The sequence below is a fragment of the Hemiscyllium ocellatum genome, chromosome 38 (genome assembly GCF_020745735.1).
Source record: "Hemiscyllium ocellatum isolate sHemOce1 chromosome 38, sHemOce1.pat.X.cur, whole genome shotgun sequence".
NCBI lineage: Eukaryota > Metazoa > Chordata > Chondrichthyes > Orectolobiformes > Hemiscylliidae > Hemiscyllium > Hemiscyllium ocellatum.
Window position 1 is genome coordinate 39,582,412 of NC_083438.1, and position 23,325 is coordinate 39,605,736.

Sequence of the window (23,325 nt, forward strand, 5' to 3'; positions counted from 1 at the left end):
TGAAACACTCTCTTACACACACACATTCTCACACAATCACTGTCACACTGTCATGTACACACATTCTCACACACATGCTCTCTCACACACATTCTCTATCTCACACACACGCATATTCTCACACATACTCGCTCTCAAACACACACACATACACACTCTCATACACACAGTTTACATAGTCTGTGTCTACTGTAAATGTGACATTGCACCTTACATTGAGATGAAGGTGACAGAGATCCATAGAGACAGCAGGTTCAGAGAGATGAACAATGGAGCTGTGTGATTGCTCACAACACTCTCTTCCTTTGCTCTTAGATGCGCCAGAGAATCTCACAATTACTTCCCTTGATGGGATTAAAGATTCATCAATCACTCTAACTGAGGGAGATTCTGTTTTGATAATCTGCTCTGTCAAGAGCTTCCCAGCTTCAAACCTGACGTGGAAACATCTTGGTGTCACAATGAACAGCACAAGTTCCCACAATGAGCTGTGGATGGAGATTCCTCACGTTACTCCCCGAGACACTGGAGACCATCGGTGTGTGGCGCAGAATGAACATGGAACAATGGAAGGCTCCTTATTCATCACAGTACAATGTGAGACCTGCTGTTACATCTGTTCATTGTTACAATGTGTATGTAAGTTACAGAGATGGGGGGATCGGGGTGTAAGGGCAGGAGGAGGTTACAGAGATAGGGAGGGGTTGGAGGAGGTTACAAAGATAGGGAGGGGGTGTAGGAGCTGGAGGGGGTTACAGAGATAGGGAGGGGTTGGAGGAGGTTACAGAGATAGGGAGGGGGTGTAGGAGCTGGAGGGGGTTACAGAGATAGGGAGGGTGTAGGAGCTGGAGGAGGTTACAGAGATAGGGAGGGGGTGTAGGAGTAGGAGGGGGTTACAGAGATAGGGAGGGGGTGTAGGGGATGGAGGGGGTTACATAGATAGGGAGGGGGTGTAGGATCTGGAGGGGGTTACAGAGATAGGGAGTGGGTGTAGGGGCTGGAGGAGGTTACAGAGATAGTGAGGGGGTGTAGGGGCTGAAGGGGGTGACAGAGATAGGTGGGGGGGTAGGAGCTGGAAGGGGTTACAGAGATAGGGAGGGAGTGTAGGGGCCATATGGGGTTACAGAGATAGGGAGAGGGTGTAGGGGCTGGAGGGGGTTACAGAGATAGGGAGGGGGTGTAGGGGCCAGACGGGGTTACAGAGATAGGTAGGGGGTGTAGGGGCTGGAGGGGGTTACAGAGATACGGAGGGGATGTAGGGGCTGGAGGGGGTTACAGAGATACCGAGGGGGTGTAGGGGCTGGAGGGACTTACAGAGATAATGATGGTGCAGGGGCTGGACGAGTTTAGAGATAGGGACAATTGTTGATGACAATGATAGGGAGAGTTCTCACAGGCTCCGCTGTGGTAGATCCCCCAAAGTTTATGGGCAACATCTGGAGCAGTTTATTTCTAGGCTGGGGGACATGTTTTTAAGGTGAAAGGAGAAAGGTTTTAGAAAGACATGGGGGACAATTCCTTTACACTGAGAGTGGTTCATATGTGGAATGAACTTTGAGAGGAAGTGGTGGATAACTGCAGCATTGAAAAGACATTTGGATAAGCACATGAATCAGAAATGTTTGGAGGGATATGGGTCAAGCGCAGGCAGATGAGACTCGTTTCGTTTAGGATTAAGGTCAGTATGGACTGGTCTGTTTCCATGCTGTAGGACTCTACAATGTGTCACTTTTTATTCTTTCTGCTATAATTGACAATTTCACCCATTGTACCTCGTATGTTACTCTCTTCATCTATCTATACCCTTTGTAGGTTATGTTTGTCTTGCTCAGAACTTACTTTCCTACTTATCTTCTTGTCAACAGTAAATTTAGTTACCGCATGTTCAATTCCTTCATTCAAATCATTTCTAGAAATTGTGAACATTTGAGGACCCAGCACCAGTCCCTTGTGACACACTGCTGGTGACAATCTGGGGAGAGGAAGCAGAGTTGTGGTTTCAGGTCTAATAGCCCTTCATCAGAACTCCCTCTGTCTGTGTGACATGCAGCGAGGTGTTGACCCACCAGGATAGCCCTTCACCTGCAGGATGGCCTAGATACATCCTTTTTCAGCATTAAACTTCTTTAATGAACATTACAAGAATTTTCATAATGTCTGATGGTCAGTTTAGCCTGAGGATCAGCACACCTCAGGGAAGAGGACAGGATGAGAAGGCTGCACTCTCATAGTAGGAGAAAGTGAGGACTGCAGCTGCTGGAGAGTCAGAGTTGAGAAGTGTGGCGGTGAAAAAGCACAACACATCAGGCAGTATCTAAGGACCAGGAGAGACGACATAAGCCCAAAATAAACTCGGTTGCTGTGGGAATTAAACCTTTGCTGTTAGTTCAGTGCACATCACAGACCATGCATCCAGCTAACTGAGCTAACCAACCCCCAGCATCATCTGCAGTTACTGTGAAAGTCTCAGCTCCTCAAACTTGTCCCCCTCACTTGAGATGTGGTGACCTCACCACCAGGTTGTCTCTCTGTAATGAGACAGGAGTCCTGCCATCCTTTGAGTCAATGCTGACTTCAACACTCGCACGCACACTCACATGCACACTCTCAAACACTCTCTCACGCACACACTCTCACACATTCTTTCAAATACTCTCTCACACACTCTCTCGCACACACACATTCTCACACAATCACTGTCACACTGTCATGTACACACACATTCTTACACACATGCTCTCTCACACACATGCTCTATCTCACACACACTCACTCTCAAACACACACACACATACACACTCTCAGTAGTCTGTGTCTACTGTAAATGTAACATTGCACCTTAGATTGAGATGAAGGTGGCAGAGATCCATAGAGACAGCAGGTTCAGAGAGATGAACAATGGAGCCGTGTGATTGCTCACAACATTCTCTTCCTTTGCTCTTAGATGCGCCAGAGAATCTCACAATTACTTCCCTTGATGGAATTAAAGATTCATCAATCACTCTAACTGAGGGAGATTCTGTTTTGATAATCTGCTCTGTCAAGAGCTTCCCAGCTTCAAACCTGACGTGGAAACATCTTGATGTCACAATGAACAGCACAAGTTCCCACAATGAGTTGTGGATGGAGATTCCTCACATTACTCCCCGAGATACTGGAGACCATCAGTGTGTGGCGCAGAATGAACATGGAACAATGGAAGGCTCCTTATTCATCACAGTACAATGTGAGACCTGCTGTTACATCTGTTCATTGTTACAATGTGTATGTAAGTTACAGAGATGGGGGAATCGGGGTGTAGGGGCTGGAGGAGGTTACAGAGATAGGGAGGGGTTGGAGGAGGTTACAGAGATAGCGAGAGTATACAGGGGCTGGAGGGGGTTACAGAGATAGGGAGGGGGTGTAGGGGCTGGAGGGGGTTACAGAGATAGGGAGGGGTTGTAGGAGCCGGAGGGGATTACAGAGATAGGGAAGGGGTTTAGGAGCTGGAGGGGTTTACAGAGATAGTGATGGGGTGTAGGGGCTGGAGGGGGTGAAAGAGATAGGGAGGGGGTGTAGGGGCCAGAGGGGGTTACAGAGATAGGTAGAGGGGGTGTAGGGGCTGGAGGGGGTTACAGAGATAGAGAGGGGATGTCGGAACTGGAGGAGGTTACAGTGAAAGGGAGGGGTTTAGGGGCTGGGGCAGGTTCCAGAGATAATGATGGATGCAGGGGCTGGACGAGTTTAGAGATAGGGACAATTGTTGAGGACAATGATAAGGAGAGTTCTCACAGGCTCCCCTATGGTAGATCCCCCCCAGTTTCTGGGCAACGTCTGGAGCAGTTTATTTCATGGAATCTGTAATTCTGTGCAGTGGTCTGTTGAGATCATGGCTGATTTACACGAGACCGAGATAGATTTCACACTCTGTGAACAACGTTTCCAGATTTCTCTATAATAACGCAATCCTTTGTGCAGAAGAGAAACTTTTGACAGGGAATCGACAGGACAAACCTGCGCTGTCTCCAATATCCCACACTGTTACTTGATTCATTCTCTAAGTTTATTCACTACATTTATTCACTGAATTCATTCCTGTAGGGCAGACCTGATATTTTCAACATTGCCCTTCCCTGAAGGACATCAGTGAACCAGATGGATTTTTACAACATTCAGCAGAGGTTACACGGTCTCAATTAGACTAACGTTTTAATGACAGAACTTTAATTGAAATTAAATTTCACCATCTGTAATAATGTAATGTGAACCAGCGTTCTCAGAACATTAGTCCCAGATTCTGAATTGCTCAGTCAGTGACATTCTCACTCTGCCTCCACCACCATTGCTGTAGTGAAATGGAGGTTGAGAGAGATTGAGTCCTGGGGCAGCACGGTGGCTCAGTGGTTAGCACTGCTGCCTCACAGCACCAGGGACCTGGGTTTGATTCCAGCCTTGGGTGACTATCTGTGTGGAGCTTGAACATCCTCCCTGTGTCTGTATGGGCTTCCTCTGGGTGCTCCAGTTTCCTCCCCCATATGCAGGTCAGGTGAATTGGCCATGCTAAATTGCCCATAGTGTTAGGTGCATTAGCGGAGGGGAATGGGTCTGGGTGGGTTACTCTTCGGTGGGTCGGTATGGACTTGTTCGGCCGAAGGGCCTGTTTCCACACTGTAAGGGAATCCAATCAGACAGGAAGTGATTAATCCTTTCTCTGTGTTTTCTAGATAGCAGAGGAGAGAGTCTGCATGTGATCCTGATCCTGGGAATACGAGCTGGGATATTCATTGTAGCTGTTGTTCTCACTGTTGCTGGTGTTTGTGTCTGTGAGGGGGAAACTGTTAAAGGAAGCTGAAAGGCTGCTTCAAGCTTTATCAGTGCAACCGAATCCCATGGGATGTTGGGTTAAGGGCACTGGTTCGGATTGTCTGAGAGCCATAGAATTCTCAGGGAGCCATTCAGTCCATTGAGCTATGCCAGCTATCTCTGTACAGTAATGTAGTCAGTGCCATTTCCCCACTCACTCCTCATTGTTCTGAGAGTTTATTTCCCACAAATATTCATCCAAATTCTGTTTGAAATCAGTGAGCATCTTCCCTTCCACACCACCTTGTAGGCAGTGAGATCCAGATTATTATCACTCACAGTGTATAACAGTCCTTCCTCACAACCCCTGCTCTGTCTATCCCACCCCGAATCTTCAATATGTCTCCCCTCGTCCTTGTACCTTCAGCAAAAGGGAACAGCTTTCCTTTGTCTCCCTGATCTAAACCTGGCCCCATCTCTTCCTCATCAGTCAGATTCACCCCCAGTCACCGTCGCTCTGAGAGGAACAGCCCCAGCTTCCCCAAATGAACCCTGTCACTGAAATCCCTGCTTGCGTTTGGGTCAATCTCCTATGTTCTCTCTTGAGGACACTCACCTCCTTCCCCCTTAAAGATAGGGACAATTGTTGATGACAAAGATAGGGAGGGTTCTCACAGGCTCCCCTGTGGTAGTTCCCCCCCAGATTCTGGGCAACTTCTGGAGCAGTTTATTTCATGGAATCTGTAATTCTGTGCAGTGGTCTTAAAGACCTGCACATCCTTCTACCACCCCCCCCCCACCCCCGCCACAGAGGACCCTCACATGCTTCCCCGTTGAGGAGTCACGCATCCTTTCTGAAGTTCACTGACCAGAACTGGACACAGTATTCTCTTTGTAAAACAGAGCTTTATAAATGTTCAGTACAGTTTCCTTGCCTTTGTCCATGATCCTGATGAAGGGATTATGCCCGAAACGTCGATTCTCCTGCTCCTCGGATGCTGCCTGACCTGCTGCGCTTTTCCAGCACCACACTCTCGAGTCTGATCTCCAGTATCTGCAGTCCTCCCTTTCTCCCTTTGTCCTTGGCAGCTCGATCTATAAAGCTCTTGTTCTGTACATCAGCACATCAGCAATTTACCAGCAGAATGTCTTCAGCAAATGGAGTACAATTAAACTTCAGTGTGTGTGCTACTTAGTGTATAGACAGAAACCCCAAACACTCTCATCCTTTCTGCTTCCCCCAGCGCTGTTGTGTGACCCTGTCTGACCCAAGATGGAGTGCTGGTTGAATAGTCCTGAACAGAAACATGACTTCACTCAGATTCTGATCGCTGCAGTGAGAAACTGCAAGAAGCTTGTTCGTAATGCTCAGGTGATCTCTAGATAAATACCAATTTAGCTCCACGTTGATTCAAGATTGTTGGCTCAAAGATTGTCTCCCATGTTCCCACCTTTCCCACAGTGTTTGAATGCCTGGGCTCAATGTGGAATGAAAATTTCCAACATCAACATGTCACATTGTAGTTACAGCCTCCTGCCAGTGGTGGTGCTGTAACCTGCTTTGGGATGCAGGAGGAAATTAATAGAATCTCCACAGCGTGGAAACAGGCCATTCAGCCCAACAAGTCCACACTGACTCTCCGAAGACTGTCCCACCCAGACATACCCTCTGACCCTATCCCTATAACCCTGCATCCCCAGTGGCCAACCTGCACATCCCTGGGCACTATGGGACAATTTCCCGTGGCCAATCCACCCTAACCTGCACATCCCTGGGCACTATGGGACAATTTCCCATGGCCAATCCACCCTAACCTGCACATCCCTGGACACTATGGGACAATTTCCCATGACCAGTCCACCCTAAGCTACATATCCCTGGACACTATGGGACAATTTCCCATGGCCAATCCACCCTAACCTGCACATCCCTGGACACTATGGGACAATTTCCCATGGCCAATCCACCCCCAACCTGCACATCTTTGGACTGTGGGAGGAAACTGAAGCACCCGAACAAAACCTGTGCAGACATGAGCAATGTGCAACTCCACTCAGACAGTCTCCTGAGGTTAGAATTGAACCCATCTCCCTAGTGCTATGAGGCAGCTGCGCTAACCACTGAGCCACCGAAATATTCCAGCTGAGTATATGAAAGTGCTGAGACATTTGTTAAGAAGAATTTTCAAACTTTGCCAAAGATGTTCTTAAGGTAGAGCTCATGCTCCCATTGACATTAGCAATGGCATCGCCCCCACCACCCCGTCCCCTGACAAAGTGGTGATAGTCCAGACCATGTTCTTAATTTATTTCAGGGAATTTGGTCTTGTCCATAGCAGACTCTGATTCCCGGGTTTGATGGCAATGGTTGAATGGGGAATATGCCAGACCATGAAGTTACAGATTGTGCCGTTGCTCAATGATTACGGGTGGACTATTGTAAAGTCAAGGCAGTTACAAAACCTGATTCATCTCTTATTCCGTGTTTGGACGACTGTGTTAAGAAGATGAGTCAAGCAACTGATATTTCAATGCTGCACTTGCTCAGAAGGGCCCGATAGGTACCTTTATCTGAAGACTGAAGACAATTTCAGTTTTCGTGACACTAAATGGACTGTACCAAGTTAAAAATCAAGCCATTTGGTGTGAAAAATGTACCAGCCACATTTCAAAGACTAACCGATGAAGCCATTTCAGGATTACCTAACTGTGTGGTGGACCTCAATGATCTGGTGATTTTGAGTCACATATACAAGCAACGTTTGGAACATCTATCGAAATTATTCGATCAACTTTGGGAGACTGGCATGTTGATAAACCTGGCCAAGAGTGGGTTCGCAAAAGCGCAGTCACATTCTTGGGTCATGTCATTGGCCGAGGAGAAAGTGAGGACTGCAGCTGCTGGAGATCAGAGCTGAAAATGTGTGGCTGGAAAAGTTGGTACGGCGGGAAAGGAAGAAGTGGAGGACTTGGAGTTCTTCGTGATGGGGGATGGAGGTGTACAGGGACTGGATGTCCATGGTGAAGATAAGGCGCTGGGGACCGGGAAGGGCTCATGAAGAAGGGCTCATGCCCGAAACATCAATTCTCCTGCTCTTTGGATGCTGCCTGACCTGCTGCGCTTTTCCAGCAACACATTTTCAGCTCTTGTCATTGGCCCCACAGGATGTGAAAACAAAGGATTTTGGGAAGTTTCCTACACCATCAACAAAAAATGCAAGTATTACAATTCTTGGGGACTGGGTGGAGTTTTGTTCCAAATTGTGCACCAATTGTTAGAAGTGTGGTTGCCCCACTGGCTAACTTACTGAAGAAATGTGAAGATTACAGTGGATGGAGAACGGTCAGAAGGCATTCGGAAAGCCTGAAACCTGTGTTAACCATTGCCCCAGTGCTAGCCATACCTGATAACGCAAAGGTGGCTATTGATGTGAGTGTCAGTGCTGCACTCTTGAAAGATGATGATGAGAAGATAGAAAGACCAATAGGGTATGTTTCCAGAAAATTGAATAATCATCAGCAGAAATACTCCACAATTGGGAAAGAGATCTGGAGCTTGGCATTGTAATATTTCAACATTTATGTTGCCAGCAATGTATCTCAGACAATTGTATGCACTGATCAAACGCCTGAAAGGCTTTTGTAAATATTTAAGGATAAAAATTCCAGATTGTTTGGATGGAGCTTATTATTGCAGCCATTCAATTTGACAATTATACTCGCGACAAAATGAGAAAATCTAATTGCTGATGTGTTGTGACCTCGGTGCAAGAAGGTGAAAGCATTGGAGTAAAACAGACTGAACTGGACTGTAGTAGTGAATATTTGCATGCTTAGAATCAATGTATTGTACATGCAGCATAGTGTACTAATAGCACAAGACCATAGATTTTTTAAAATGAAACCACTTTTGAATAATGATGGTTTGTTGTTTTTAAAAGCAGGGACGTGGGATAATATTATCACTTCAAGGAGGTGTATTTTGCTATGAGTTTTACTTTATGAAGAAAGTTTGAGAGAGGTACTGAGCAATTGACGCATAGCCACAAGAGTAAACACTCCCAATACTTCCCCAGCACCATCCACTGTCCGCTCTCACCCCATAGCCGTTCCCCTGGTTCCTTCCTCCATCCCCATTATCCACGACCCCAGAGAGCTGAAGCAGCGGGTTCCGTGCACTTCACTCAATCTAGTCATTGCTCACAATGTGGTGTAGAGTCTTAGAGTCGTAGAGATGTACAGCACGGAAACAGACCCTTCAGTCCAACCCTTCCATGCTGACCCAGATATCCCAACCCAATCTAGTCCCACCTGACAGCACCCGACCCATATCCCTCCAAACCCTTCCTATCCATATACCCATCCAGATGCCTCTTAAATGCTGTCATTGTACCAGCCTCCACCACTTCCTCTGGCAGCTCGTTCCATACACGTACCACCCTCTGTGTAAAACATTTGCCCTTAGGTCTCTTTTATATCTTTCCCCTCTCACCCTAAACCTATGCCCTCTTGTTCTGGACTCCCCCACCCCAGGGAAAAGACCATGTCTATTTACCCTATTCATATCCCTCATAATTTTGGAGACCTCTATAAGGTCACCCCTCAGCCTCTGATGCTCCAGGGAAAACAGCCCCAGTCTGTTCAACCTCTCCCTATAGCTCAGATCCTCCAACCCTGGAAACATTCTATGCTGATGAGACAGAACACAGACTGGACCACCACACTGCATAACATAGACATTCTGTTGCAAAAATGATCCTGAGCTTCATCTTGCCTGCTACTTCAACTCAGTGCCACGTTTCTTGGCCAACATTTCTGTCTCAGGTTTGATGCGGTCCTCCAGTGAAGCTTAGCACGAGCTGAAAGAACAAGAACTCATTTTCCACTTGGGAACCCAGTGTCCACGAGGACTCAATAATCGAGTCTAACCACTTGGTGGCCTCAGCACCTTCGGTCACATTCTTGCCCCACCAGATCGTGGTCATTACACCGGCTGCCAGAACATCGTTATCGACCAACAGTCCCCATTAGCAGCTTCTGATTCTCCCAGGGTGACTTTACCCATTCCTTTGCTGTAGTTCTGTCTCAAAACATGTGTTACTGGAAAAGCGCAGCAGTCAGGCAGCATCCGAGGAGCAGGACGTTTCGAACATAAATGCTTCATCAGGAATGTGGTGGGAATGTGTTATTCCTGATGAAGAGCTTATGCCACAAACATCGACTCTCCTGCTCCTCGGATGCTGCCTGAACGGCTGTGCTTTTCCAGCACCATACATTTTGACTCTGATCTCCAGCACCTATGGTGCTCACTTTCTCTCTGTAGTTGTGTCATCTCTGGATTGCCTTTCACATGTATTCCTGTCCCCTTGTCCCACACCATCTTCAGCATACACACACCAACCTTCTCTTAGCTACAACCAGGAAGGGTCACTGGTCCTGAAACGTTAACTGCTTTCTCTCTGACCTGCTGCGCTTTTCCAGCAACACATTTTCAGCTCTGATCTCCAGCATCTGCAGACCTCACTTTCTCATCTGCTTTCTCTCTGCCGATACTGTGAGTCCTGCTGAGTTTTCCATGAATTTCTCTTTCTGTTTCTGATACATATGTTACACACGACTGCCGCTGTGTGTGAGAAGCAGAACACCATTCGGCTGAGTTACCTGGGTTTCCAAGAGGAAACTGTGGGTGACACATCAGTTTGAGGTGACTGAGGCCGTAATTAGCAGCGTCAGCATTGGCTGAACCAGAGGGAGTGAAATTGCGGCATTTTGACATATTACTCAACAAGGTGTCACACTGAGGTAGCATGAGACTCTGGGCAACTGGAGGAGTATGTTAACACAGAATCCTCCAACTTGCACTCGTCTTTGCAAGGGAGGAGACCAAGGATAGTCATACAAGAAAGGGAGTGGTTGGGGGGTATTGAAATGGGTGGTGACTGGGAGGTCCCACAGTGCAAATTGGAGGAACAACACCTCATCTTCAGCATGGGCAGCCTCCAGCCTGGAGGACTCAACACTTGAGTTCTCCAATTTCAAATAACCTCCCTCCCCATCCCCCGACTCCCTTCCCAGCCCCTCCCCCTTCCTGCGAATGCTCCCTGCCACCAACCAGATTCATTCCTCCCGTTGACCAACCAGGTCGTCCCCTCAGCCTGTCTTCACCTATCCCCACTTCACAAACCTGTCCCTGACACCCTTTTTATCGGCAGCTGCACCTTTCCCCCCACCTCCCCCACCCAAACCTCCCAACCCAACTGAGTCCTAAAGAAGGGTTACACCCAAAACATTGACTTCTGTCCCTCCTGATGCTGCCTGCCTTGCTGTGTTCTCCCAGCCTCCTGCCTGTCCCTCCTGATGCTGCCTGCCTTGCTGTGTTCTCCCAGCCTCCTGCCTGTCCCTCCTGATGCTCCCTGCCTTGCTGTGTTCTCCCAGCCTCCTGCCTGTCCCTCCTGATGCTGCCTGCCTTGCTGTGTCCCTCCAGCCTCCTGCCTGTCCCCCCTGATGCTGCCTGCCTTGCTGTGTTCTCCCAACCTCCTGCCTGTCCCTCCTGATGCTCCCTGCCTTGCTGTGTTCTCCCAGCCTCCTGCCTGTCCCTCCTGATGCTCCCTGCCTTGCTGTGTTCTCCCAGCCTCCTGCCTGTCCCTCCTGATGCTCCCTGCCTTGCTGTGTTCTCCCAGCCTCCTGCCTGTCCATGTTGGAGTCCAGCATCTGCAGTTTTATGCCTCCAACGTTTTCAGGATTGGCAGACCATGACAAGTGGATTACCCTAAGGATCTGTCCTGTGGTCTCAGCTATTTACAACCAGATCATAACATGAATGATTCAGCATTGCACACTTGGGACTAATGACATTCATAACTCAGCACCGCCTTCCTAACCTGCAATCTTCTTCCTGACCTCTCCGCCCCCACCCCCACTCCAGCCTATCACCCTCACCTTGACCCTCTTCCACCTATCACATCTCCATCGCCCCTCCCCCAAGTCCCTCCTCCCTTTTATCTTAGCCTGTTGGACACACTTTCCTCATTCCTGATGAAGGGCTTATGCCCGAAACATCGAATTTCCTGTTCCTTGGATGCTGCCTGACCTGCTGCGCTTTTCCAGCAACACATTTTCAGCTCTGATCTCCAGCATCTGCAGATCTCACTTTCTCCTCTAATGACATTCAAAGTCAGTTTAAAAATACAATGCATGCAAGAAACTTCACAACACTTCTGTTACATTAAAGACCTCTGCAAACCCGTTGCTCTAAGACTGACAGGGATCCCTCTTAAATTCAAGGAATTCAGATCTAATTGAAGAGCTCCCACTTGTGTCTTCAGCTGACAGGACTGTTGGACAAATCAAGATGCCGAGAATGCTGAATTGATTGATTATGTCGAGACTGGGGTGCTGGAAAAGCACAGGTCAGGCAGCATCCGAGCAGCATTTTGAGCAAGAGCCCTTCTCCTGCTCCTCAGATGCTGCCTGATCTGCTGTGCTTTTCCAGCACCCCCACTCTCAACTCTGATCTTCAGCATCTGCAGTCCTCACTTTCTCAGAGTTGATAGATTACATGTTGACCTTGTGCTTAATCACACAGACTGCAGATTGTACTTAATAAAAGAATAGATGTTAATTACCCAAAAACCGATAAAAAAACAAATGTGATGCCTCACTGGGACTTGAAATCACACCTCCTTATTCCTGGAGTTGGCACAAAAGTTACAGGTCTTATACGAACGTGTAAGTAATCATCTCCAATGTTCCTGCTTTTTAGGTTGATAGAAATCTCAGCCCACATTTCTGTATTTGATAACAGATCAATAGATTCCAGCTGCAGATATAATAATTACTGTCGACATATTACTGTACTGCTAAAACCTGAAACCCATTATAGAAATACCCAACACACACACACACACACACACACACACACACAGATACACACACACATACAGTTACTGACAGACAAAAAAAAAACAAATGGGGTCATGGGAGGAAGGAAGGACTGGGAAAACCTTTCAAGTTTTGAGAAGACTTGTAGTTCAAGTTGAGGTTCTGGATGTAGGTTTGCTCGCTGAGCTGGAAGGTTCGATTTCAGCTGTTTCATCACCATACTAGGTAACATCTTCAGTGAGCCTTAGAATGAAGCACTGGTGGTGTAGCCCGCTTTCTATTTATATGTTTGAGTTTCCTTGAGTTGGTGATGTCAGATCCTGAAGTGGCATCAGTTCCTATGGTGATATCATTTCCTGTGATTTTTCCCAGGGGGTGATAAATGGGATCCAAGTCAGTGTGTTTGTTGAGAGAGTTCCGGTTGGAATGCCATGCTTCTAGTAACTTTCCAGCTCCTACAGCCAAAACCTGTCAATGGTGGTTGAACAGTCCCTTCTGCATGGGATTCACCAGAATATCACACCCCTGTCTCAACTCTTCAAGGTTTTATGGTCCCAGCTGATGTTACTATTGGACACATGAGATTTCAGGCTGAAACCTGGCAGATCACGGTCTAGTGTTTTTGTTTGGTTTTTAAACCAGGGTGGTCTCTCACTGAGACATAAGCACGCAGCGTTGCAGATGTGGATTAAACAAGTTTATGTCCTGGATTGTTTTTGAAGAGGGGTTTTAAAGGCAGAGGTACCAAAGAGGCGACTGGAGATAATCTCAGTCAATAGTTTAAGAGACCTTTAGGTTTATTTAAAAACATTTGCAGCAATGGAAGGGTGACCAGTTCTCACAGACAGAGTTTTCTAGTGTTTTAACCCACCCAGACCCATTCCCCCTACCCTATCTTTACCATCACGAATGCACCTAACCTACACATCCCTGAACACTGGGGAAAATTTAGCACCGTTCAGTATCGATAATCACTCCCCACACCGTTCAATATCGATAATCAATCCCCACACCGCTCAGTAACGATAATCAATCCCCACACCGATCAGTATCGATAATCACTCCCCACACCGATCAGTATCGATAATCACTCCCCACACCGATCAGTATCGATAATCAACCCCCACACCGATCAGTATCGATAATCACTCCCCACACCGATCAGTATCGATAATCACTCCCCACAGTGTTCAGTATCGATAATCACTCCCCACACCGATCAGTATCGATAATCACTCCCCACACCGATCAGTATCGATAATCAATCACTCCCCACACCGATCAGTATCGATAATCACTCCCCACACCGATCAGTATCGATAATCACTCCCCACACCGATCAGTATCGATAATCAATCCCCACACCGATCAGTATCGATAATCACTCCCCACACCGTTCAGTATCGATAATCACTCCCCACACCGATCAGTATTGATAATCAATCCCCACACCGTTCAGTATCGATAATCACTCCCCACACCGATCAGTATCGATAATTAATGGACCTCTGGTCGGTATAATTTCTATAATATTGAACACTAATCACTCTAGTTATCCTGCTGCCTATTTCTGTTTTCATTTGGAAGGAACGTTGGGGAAATAAAACTGAGTCATCATTGCCTTGCACATCAAGAAAACGAAACCTACACAAACAAGGCTGTGTATGGGATTGCTTCAACTGAGCAAGACTGAGGCGCCCTCAGTGTAGGGGCAACACAGATCGAGAGAATCTTTCTAAACTCCAGTTTACCTTCAGAAAATCTACAGGAATCCCCCCCCCAAATGTTACACATTTCCTTAAAATTTGCTCAAAGGTGAGAAAACCTGGAACAATCTATTGATAAACTAACAATGGAGCATGCGTGACTTAGACAAGGGACTGTGTAAGATTATTTAGTACTTCCCAAATACATCACTAATGCATTCTGAAGACAAAATGCAAGGTATCGGCATGAGTCATTTGTTTTTGGAAACTCCTTCTTAGTTTTAGACCTGTTGTGCCAAATTTATGAACGAAAGACAAACAAGTTGAATTCAGAGTGGAAGGACAGGATGTTTTTGACAAATTAAAAGCATTGAGTGTAGCAATACTGAATTGTGCAAAGTCATTTCAATCATCTGTAAATGCAAGGGTCAGAAATGCAAAGGTTGACACTCCCTCCTCCTTTAAAATAAACAGAATCTCCCTCTGGTCTATGAAAGGGAGCATCAGAATGGATCTCATCCACTTTTAACCAACTTCCAGTTGTTAAGTAAAAGAAATCTCCTATGCTCACTTTACAATCTATATGTAACAATTTGTTTACTTAACTCTAATGGTGAACAAATTAACTAAACTATTAACAGACTGAACAATTCCCCTCTAACTGCTAACTATTCCCGAATAACACAAGATTCTAATATTATGGCGTTCCAATAAATATGAGTCCCACTCATTTAACAAAACAATCGAATGTAGTCTCTCAAACTTACAGCCAGGTTACCCATCGTCCAAGAGCATTCTGTATCTTCTCCACTGATCCTTCTGTCAGGAATGATTTCTCTGTCAGGACTTTAGATGGTATGCTGTAGTAACATAGTGCTTTCTCTCAGAGCTGAGAGCTGTTATTTCTTCGTAGCTGACAATTAGCTCTGGGGCTCTGTCCACTTGCTCCCTTCTTTAGTGCCATCGATGACATCTCGATTACTTACTTGAGCCCATGTTGTCGAAACTATCAGATTTAAATTTAATTGGGTTTTTGGTAACTGAGCATCTGGTTTAAATCGATTGGCTAAATTGAAAAAGACTATTGTATTGATAAAAACTGTATTAAAATATAAAACATTTCAATTTGGGCTCTCTCTGCTCCTGTAAACTTTGGAGCAACTCAGGCACATTCGTTTCAACTCTCAGCACCGAGAAAAACACCATCTTCTAAAGAGTGCACAAAATGCTTTCTCCCGTGTTTTACAATTTTACAATTTCGCAAACACCGAATTCTAACCTCCCATCTCCCAATCTTCAATCACTCTACCCAACTCAGCAACCTCAATGCTGGTGCAGTGTTACCACTCAAAGATGGAATGGGGGTTGATCTCCTGCATCTGCAGTCCTCACTATCTCTGGATGTAAAATTAGTAATATATTGTTATTAATTGCGAATCTGAATCCAAAAGTAGAAGCAGATTGCTTCTAGCTGTCAGGTCTGTGGAAATGATTCTCAATTGAAAAGTTCAGAAACTCATTCATGAATAGGGAATCCAATTATCATTACCAAGTGACTTACTTTTGACGAGTTGATTAGTTAATTACTGAATGCTGACCAAGTGGAACTTCTCCAGCGACAGAAGGAAAGATGATCAGAAGGCAGATGTAAGTTACAGTTCAACAGAACAGTTTCATATCAGCTGGTGGACAGTTAGTTTGTGAAGTCTTTAGTTTTGTATCAGTCGAAGGCAAGAGGATGGAAAAGTACCTGACTTTCTCTTAAGTTTCAATTAGGTCAATCCTCCATCAGAGCTGGAGGGAGGTGAATGTGCAGAAAGTTCCAGAAGAAATTGCTTATGACCTTATCATTCAGAATAAAGATTGAAGTGAGTCTTCAGTGGGATTGAGTGACTGTCAAGGAAGTTGCTGGGAAAAAAAGATTGAAGCTTTCTGTTTATTTTATGACTATGTGACAATATTGCAGCTTTAAGAGATGCATTTTGTCCAGGTATTTTCTTTAATGAAGAGAGGTTGAGACTGAAATACCGAGCAATCTGCTCCACACCAATACTGAGATAGTGAGGCCTTGGGGTTGTTTTTTTTGAAGTTGGAACAGGAGAAGCAGCATGAATAGGCAGTGTCAGGCTCTCAGGACTTGAAGGGATCATGACGCTTTCCACGTATGGAGTCAGCTATTACGAGGGGACATAGCTTTAAATTAAGGGGAGGTTGGTATAGGACAGATGTTAGGGGTAGATTCTTTACTCAGTGAGTCGTAAGTTCATGGAATGCCCTGCCAGTTACAGTGGTGGACTCTCCCTCTTTATGGGCATTTAAACGGGCATTGGATAGGCATATGGAGGATAGTGGGCTAGTGTAGGATAGGTGGGCTTGGATCGGCGCAACATCGAGGGCCAAAGGGTCTATACTGTGCTGTATTTTTCTATGTTCCATAACGTTGTTATTCCTCTCTCTGTTAGATGGTAAAAACTGGTGTCTCTATGCTGCCAGCTTTGTATGTGAGACAATTGATTTTACTGACTCCGCCTTTGCCAAGGGCGTGTTCATACAATGAGGTTATATTGGAATAGTTTCTGTTTTGTAGTTCAATACGTTATTCTATTACGTTTTACAATAGAGTTAAGTTATTTCAATTGCATTATAAATATAGGTTAGGAATTAAGTACGTTTTGCTTAATTCCAGTAAGTGTAACAAGTCGAATTACATCTGGAACACAGACCCTTACATATGCCTTAAAATAAATATAAATGTTAGTGTCTACACTGTCTACTTGTTTTATTTGAAGGGAATTTGGTCTGGCCAATAATAATTGTGAAGTGAGGTTATGATTTCTGATTTGTCATATGTATCTTATTTAGGTATTGATGTAATTCTCTTCTGTGCAAATTAGCATTTGTCTCATTACGAGTATATTCAGTCACTAACCACCAAGCTGAAAGAATGAAAACTATGGTTTTCAAGGGTCTTGCCGAGGGAGGGCCGCACTGTCGGAGGGTCACTGCTGAGGGTGTGGGCACTGTCAGAGGGTCAGTGCTGAGGGAGTGCTGCACTGTCGGAGGGTCAGTGCTGAGGGAGTGCCGCACTGTTGGAGGGTCAGTGCTGAGGGAGTGGGCACTGTTGGAGGGTCAGTGCCGAGGGAGTGCCGCACTGTTGGAGGGTCAGTGTTGAGGGAGTGAGCACTGTCAGAGGGTCAGTGCCGAGGGAGTGCCGCACTGTTGGAGGGTCAGTGCCGAGGGAGTGCCACACTGTTGGAGGGTCAGTGTTGAGGGAGTGAGCACTGTCAGAGGGTCAGTGCCGAGGGAGTGCCGTACTGTTGGAGGATCACTGCTGAGGGTGTGGGCACTGTCAGAGGGTCAGTGCCGAGTAAGCAGGCACTGTTGAAGAGTCAGTGCCGAGGGAACGGGCACTGTTGGAGGTTCAGTGCCGAGGGAGGGCCGCCCTGTCGGAGAGTCAGTGCTGAGGGAGGGCCACCCTATTGGAGGGTCGGTGCTGAGGGAGGGCCGCACTGTCGGAGGGTCAGGGCCGAGGGAGGGCCGCCCTGTCGGAGGGTCAGTGCTGAGGGAGGGCCGCCCTGTCGGAGGGTCAGTGCTGAGGGAGTGGGCACTGTCGGAGGGTCAGTGCTGAGGGAGTGGACACTGTCGGAGGGTCAGGGCCGAGGGAGTGGGCACTGTCGGAGGGTTGGTGCCGAGGGAGGGCTGCCCTGTCGGAGGGTCAGTGCCGAGGGAGTGGGCACTGTTGGAGGGTCAGTGCTGAGGGAGTGGGCACTGTCGGAGGGTTGGTGCCGAGGGAGGGCTGCCCTGTCGGAGGGTCAGTGCCGAGGGAGTGGGCACTGTCGAATGGAGTTGCTACCTCTGCCAGGGGTACGTCTTTCAGGATGGGATTTTCTCCTTAAACCCAGTTTGTTTAATAACTCCTGGCTATCCATCGAAGCGCAGGCCCACAGGTGAATTGTCAGGATAGCTTCAACTGTCCCACGTTCCCATCTCCAATAAAATCAGCGGCACATTTCTACACGAGCACCTTGTTTGCAATGTTTTCTTTCCTGGAGGAATACTGTGAGTCGAGCCTTGATCCGGTCAGTGTCACCTTGGTGATTGTGGGATCCTGCTGTGGTCAAACTGGATTCTGGTGTTTCTGGGTTACACACATCCAACCCTGAGGAAAGCTGGGATTGGGGAAGTTGATTCCAGAGCAGTAATCCCTTTGTTTGTAGATGTGCGAGAGACCATCGCTGACCCTGAACCATGAATGGCCAATGGTTACTGAGCCCTCTCTCTCTGTCTGTCCCTTTCTCTGTCTTTCTCTCTCTCATTCTCTCGCTTTCTCCCTCAGTCAGCAAATGCAGCTTAACACGTGGCTGCGTGGCTGGTGAGGAGGGAGGGCTTCAGATACCTAGACCATTGGAATACCTTCTGGGGAAGGTGGGACCTGTACAAATGCCCTGGGTGGGAGATTTGCTCGTGTGATTCAGGAAGATTTACACTAGTTTGGCAGGGGTGGGGAATCAGAGCCACATGTCTGAGAGGGGGGTAGTTGTAGATGGGGCAGTGACAGGATGTAATAGAAATAGAACATAGAACATAGAAAAATACAGTGCAGTACTGGCCCTTCGGCCCTCGATGTTGCGCCGATCCAAGCCCACCTAACCTACACTAGCCCACTATCCTCCATATGCCTATCCAATGCCCATTTAAATGCCCATAAAGAGGGAGAGTTCACCACTGCTATTGGCAGGGCATTCCATGAACTCACGACTCGCTGAGTAAAGAATCTACCCCTAACATCTGTCCTATACCTACCATCCCTTAATTTAAAGCTATGCCCCCTCGTAATAGCTGACTCCATATGTGGAAAAAGGTTCTCATGGTCAACCCTATCTAAACCCCTAATCATCTTGTACACCTCTATCAAGTCACCCCTAAACCTTCTTTTCTCCAATGAGAACAGCCCCAAGTGCCTCAGCCTTTCCTCATACGATCTTCCTACCATACCAGGCAACATCCTGGTAAACCTCCTCTGCACCCGTTCCAGTGCCTCCACATCCTTCCGATAGTATGGCAACCAAATGAATCTGCCGGGATGGTTTTTCACGTGATGAAACAAAGCAATTGGTTAAAGTGTGTCTGCCTTAATGGAAGGAATGCCAGTAATAAAAGTGATGAACTTAGAGCATGGATCAGTACTTGGGACTATGATATTGTGGCCATAACAGAGACGTGGGTTTCACATGGGAGAAACGGTTGCTAGATGTTCCAGGGTTTAGAATTTTTAAAAAGAACAGAGGGTGGAAAAAGAGGGGGGGGGGGGGGGGGGGGGGGGGGAGGTGTAGCATTGCCATTCAGAGCACCGCCCTCCTAACCTGCAATCTCCTTCCTGACCTCTCCGCCCACACCCCACTCCGGCCTATCACCCTCACCTTGACCTCCTTCCACCTATCCCACCTCCATCGCCCCTCCCCAAGTCCCTCCTCCCTACCTTTTATCTTAGCCTGCTTGGCAAACTCTCCTCATTCCTGATGAAGGGCTTATGCTCGAAACGTCGAATTTCCTATTCCTGAGATGCTGCCTAACCTGCTGTGCTTTAACCAGCAACACATTTTCAGCTGTGATCTCCAGCATCTGCAGACCTCACTTTTTACTCAGAGAGTGCATTAGAGCTACAGAAATGAAGGTTGTTGAGGAAGGTTTGTCTACTGAGTCAGTATGGGTGGAATTTAGGAACAGCAAAGGAACAGTCACCTCATTGGAGGTTTTCTACACACCCCCTAATAGCAGTAGGGAGATCGAAGAACTCATAGACTGGCAGATTCTGGAAAATGCAGATGTAGCTGGGTTGTTGTTATGGGTGATTTCAACTTTCCCAATATCAACTAGAACCACTTCATGCAGATGGTTGAGATGGAGCCGTTTTTGTCAGGTGTGTTCAGGAGGGTTTCCTTACTCAGTATGTAGACAGACCGACAAAGGGAGAGGCCATTTTGGATTTGGTGCTCGGCAATGAGCCAGGACAGGGGGCAGATCTCGCGGTGGGAGAACACTTTGGTGACAGTGACCACAATTGCCTCACATTTACCATAGTCTTGGAGAGGGAAAGGAGCAGTTACCAAGGGAAGATATTTAATTGGGGAAAAGGAAATTATGACACTATCAGACAGGAGTCAGGAAGTACAGACTGGGAGCAATTGTTCCACAGAAAGGGGTAAGATTAAGAAACCTTGGATGACCAGAACAGAGGAGCTTCTCGTCAAAAGGAAGAAGGCAGCTTATGTAAGATGGAGGAAGCAAGGATCTAGCACAGCTTTAGAGGATTATAGGTTTGCTAGTAAGGAGCTCAGAAATGGACTAAGGGGAGCCAGGAGGGGGCAAGAGGAAGGCTTGGGAGGAAGGATTAGGGAGAATTCAAAGGCATTTTACTCATACGCGAGGAATAGGAGAATGATCAGGGAGAAGGTAGGGCCGATCAGGGATAGCGGAGGGAACTTGCGCGTGCAGTCTGAGCAGATAGGGGAAGCCCTGAATGAGTCTTTTTTGCTTCAGTTTTCACTAAGGAAAGGGATCTTGTTGTGAATAAGAATTTTGAGGTTCTGGGATACAGGCTTGACCAGCTCAAGATTGATGAAGTTGGTGTGCTGGAAATGTTGGCAAACATTAAGATTGATAAGTCCCCAGGGCCAGACCAGATTTATCCTCAGCTGCTCCGGAGAGCGAGAAAGGAGGTTGCTAAACCGCTAACTTCCTCACTCTCCATGGGAGTTGTGCCAGAGGATTGGAAGGTGGTGAATGTTGTTCCTCTTTTCAAGACGGGTAATAGGGAAATCCCAGGCAATTACAGACCAGTCAGTCTTATGTCTGTGGTCAGCAAGGTTTTGGAAAGAATTCTGAGGGATAGGATTTGTGACTATTTGGAAAAGCATAGCGTGATTAAAGGCAGTCAGCATGGCTTTGTGAGGGGCAGGTCATGCCTCACAAATCTTATTGAGTTCTTTGAGGAAGTGACAAGACAGGTCGACAACGATCGAGCAGTGGACGTGGTGCATTTGATAAGGTTCCCCACGGTAGGCTCATTCATAAAGTCAGGAAGTATGGGATACAGGGAGATTTGGCTATCTGGATTCAGAATTGGCAGGCTGACAGAAGGCAGGGAATGGTTATAGATGGGAAGTATTCTGCCTGAGGTCAGTGTTGAGTGGGGTGCCGCAGGGCTCTGTTCTTGGGCCTCTGCTCTTTGTAGTTTTTATAAATGACTTGGATGAGGAGGTTGAGGGGTGGGTTAGTAAATTTGCAGATGACACAAAGGTTGGAGGTGTCGTCGATAGTATAGAGGGCTACTGCAGGCTGCAGCGCAACATAGACAGGATGCAGAGCTGGGCTGAGAAATGGCAGATGGAGTTCAACCTGGATAAATACGAAGTGATGCGTTTTGGAAGGTCAAACTTGAATACTGAATATAGGATTGTTGGCAGGGTGGAGGAACAGAGGGATCTGGGTGTTCAAGTGCATAGATCCCTCAAAATTGCCACCCAAGTGGATAGGGTTGTTAAGAAAGCATATAGTGCTTTGGCTTTCATTAACCAGGGGATCAAGTTTAAGAGCCGTGAGGTTTTGCTACAGCTCTACAGACCCTAGTGAGACGACACGTGGAATATTGTGTCCAGTTCTGGTCGCCCTTTTATAGGAAAGATATAGAGGCTTTGGAGGGGGTACAAAGAAGGTTTAGCAGGATGCTGCCTGGACTGGAGGGCTTGTGTTATGAAGAGAGGTTGACTAAGCTCGGACTTATCTCTCTGGAGAGAAGGAGGAAGAGAGGAGACCTGATCGAGGTATACAAGGTAATGAGAGGCATGGATAGAGTCAATAGCCGGTGACATTTCCCCAGGGCAGGATTGACTGGCATGAAGGCTCATAGTTGTAAGATATTAGGAGGAAGGTATAAAGGAGACGTCAGAGGTAGGTGTTTTACACAAAGAGTTGTGAATGTATGGAATGTGTTGCTAGCAGTGGTGGTGGAAGCAGAGTCACTGGGGACATTTAAGCGACTGCTGGACATACACATGGATAGCAGTGAGTTGAGGGGTACGTACGTTAACTTACTATATTTTACATTAGGATTAAATCTCGGCACAACATCATGGGCCAAAGGGCCAATACTGTGCTGTACTTTACTATGTTCTGTCTCTTTCTCTTTCTCTGTCTCTTTCTCTTTCTCTTTCTCTTTCTCTTTCTCTGTCTCTGTCTCTGTCTCTGTCTCTCTCTTTCTCTCTCTCTCTGTCTCTGTCTGTCTCTCTCTCTCTCTGTCTCTGTCTCTCTCTCTGTCTCCTCTCTCTCTCTGTCTCTCTCTCTGTCTCTCTCTCTGTATCTCTCTCGCTCCATTATAGAAGAACAACTGAAGCCCCTGTTAATGATTTCCTGAAATGCCCACGCCAAGTTGCCCTTCAGGATCGATTTCTAAGTTACCCAACATCAGGACAAAGTGATGGTTTTTTTGTAAATGTCCTTGAGCAAAAGCATTGAGCAATGGCTGGGATCGAGTCACACCGGGAGTTCGGTCCCCTCCCCCTCTCTCTGTCGCTCATTGCGCTGGGACCACCTTCTCGAATCACTTTGGGTCACATCGAGCAACCTCTGGGACAGATACTCTGGAGTCATACTGCACCCTCACCCCTACACCACTACCCCCCCACCCGTGTTTGTAGAAGGAAAAGACTCAGCAGCCCCCCCCTGCACCTTTTGGGTTGTTTGGGATTGTGCAGAGAACAGATGACCATGTCCAGACTGACCCCTGGGTCACTGCCATTGCTGTTGGTGCTGACGGCCTTCTCCTGTGGTTGTAAGTGAAATCCCCTCTGGCTCTCTCTCTCTCTCTCCATCCTCCACTCTCTGTCTCCTCTCTCTCTCTCTCTCTCTCTCTCTCACACCATCCTCCACTCTCTCTCTCTTTTTCTCTCTCTCTCTT

General features: G+C 47.0%; 1 protein-coding gene across 1 annotated transcript; it reads left to right on the forward strand.

Moving 5' to 3' along the window:
- Window positions 1–345: 345 nt before the first annotated feature.
- LOC132833992 (sialic acid-binding Ig-like lectin 16) lies at window positions 346–5,582 on the forward strand. Its single transcript, XM_060852703.1, has 3 exons — window positions 346–597; window positions 2,945–3,226; window positions 4,704–5,582. Exons 1-3 carry the CDS (start codon window positions 462–464, stop codon window positions 4,829–4,831), a joined length of 546 nt encoding a protein of 181 aa, XP_060708686.1. The 5' UTR covers window positions 346–461; the 3' UTR covers window positions 4,832–5,582.
- Window positions 5,583–23,325: the final 17,743 nt, after the last annotated feature.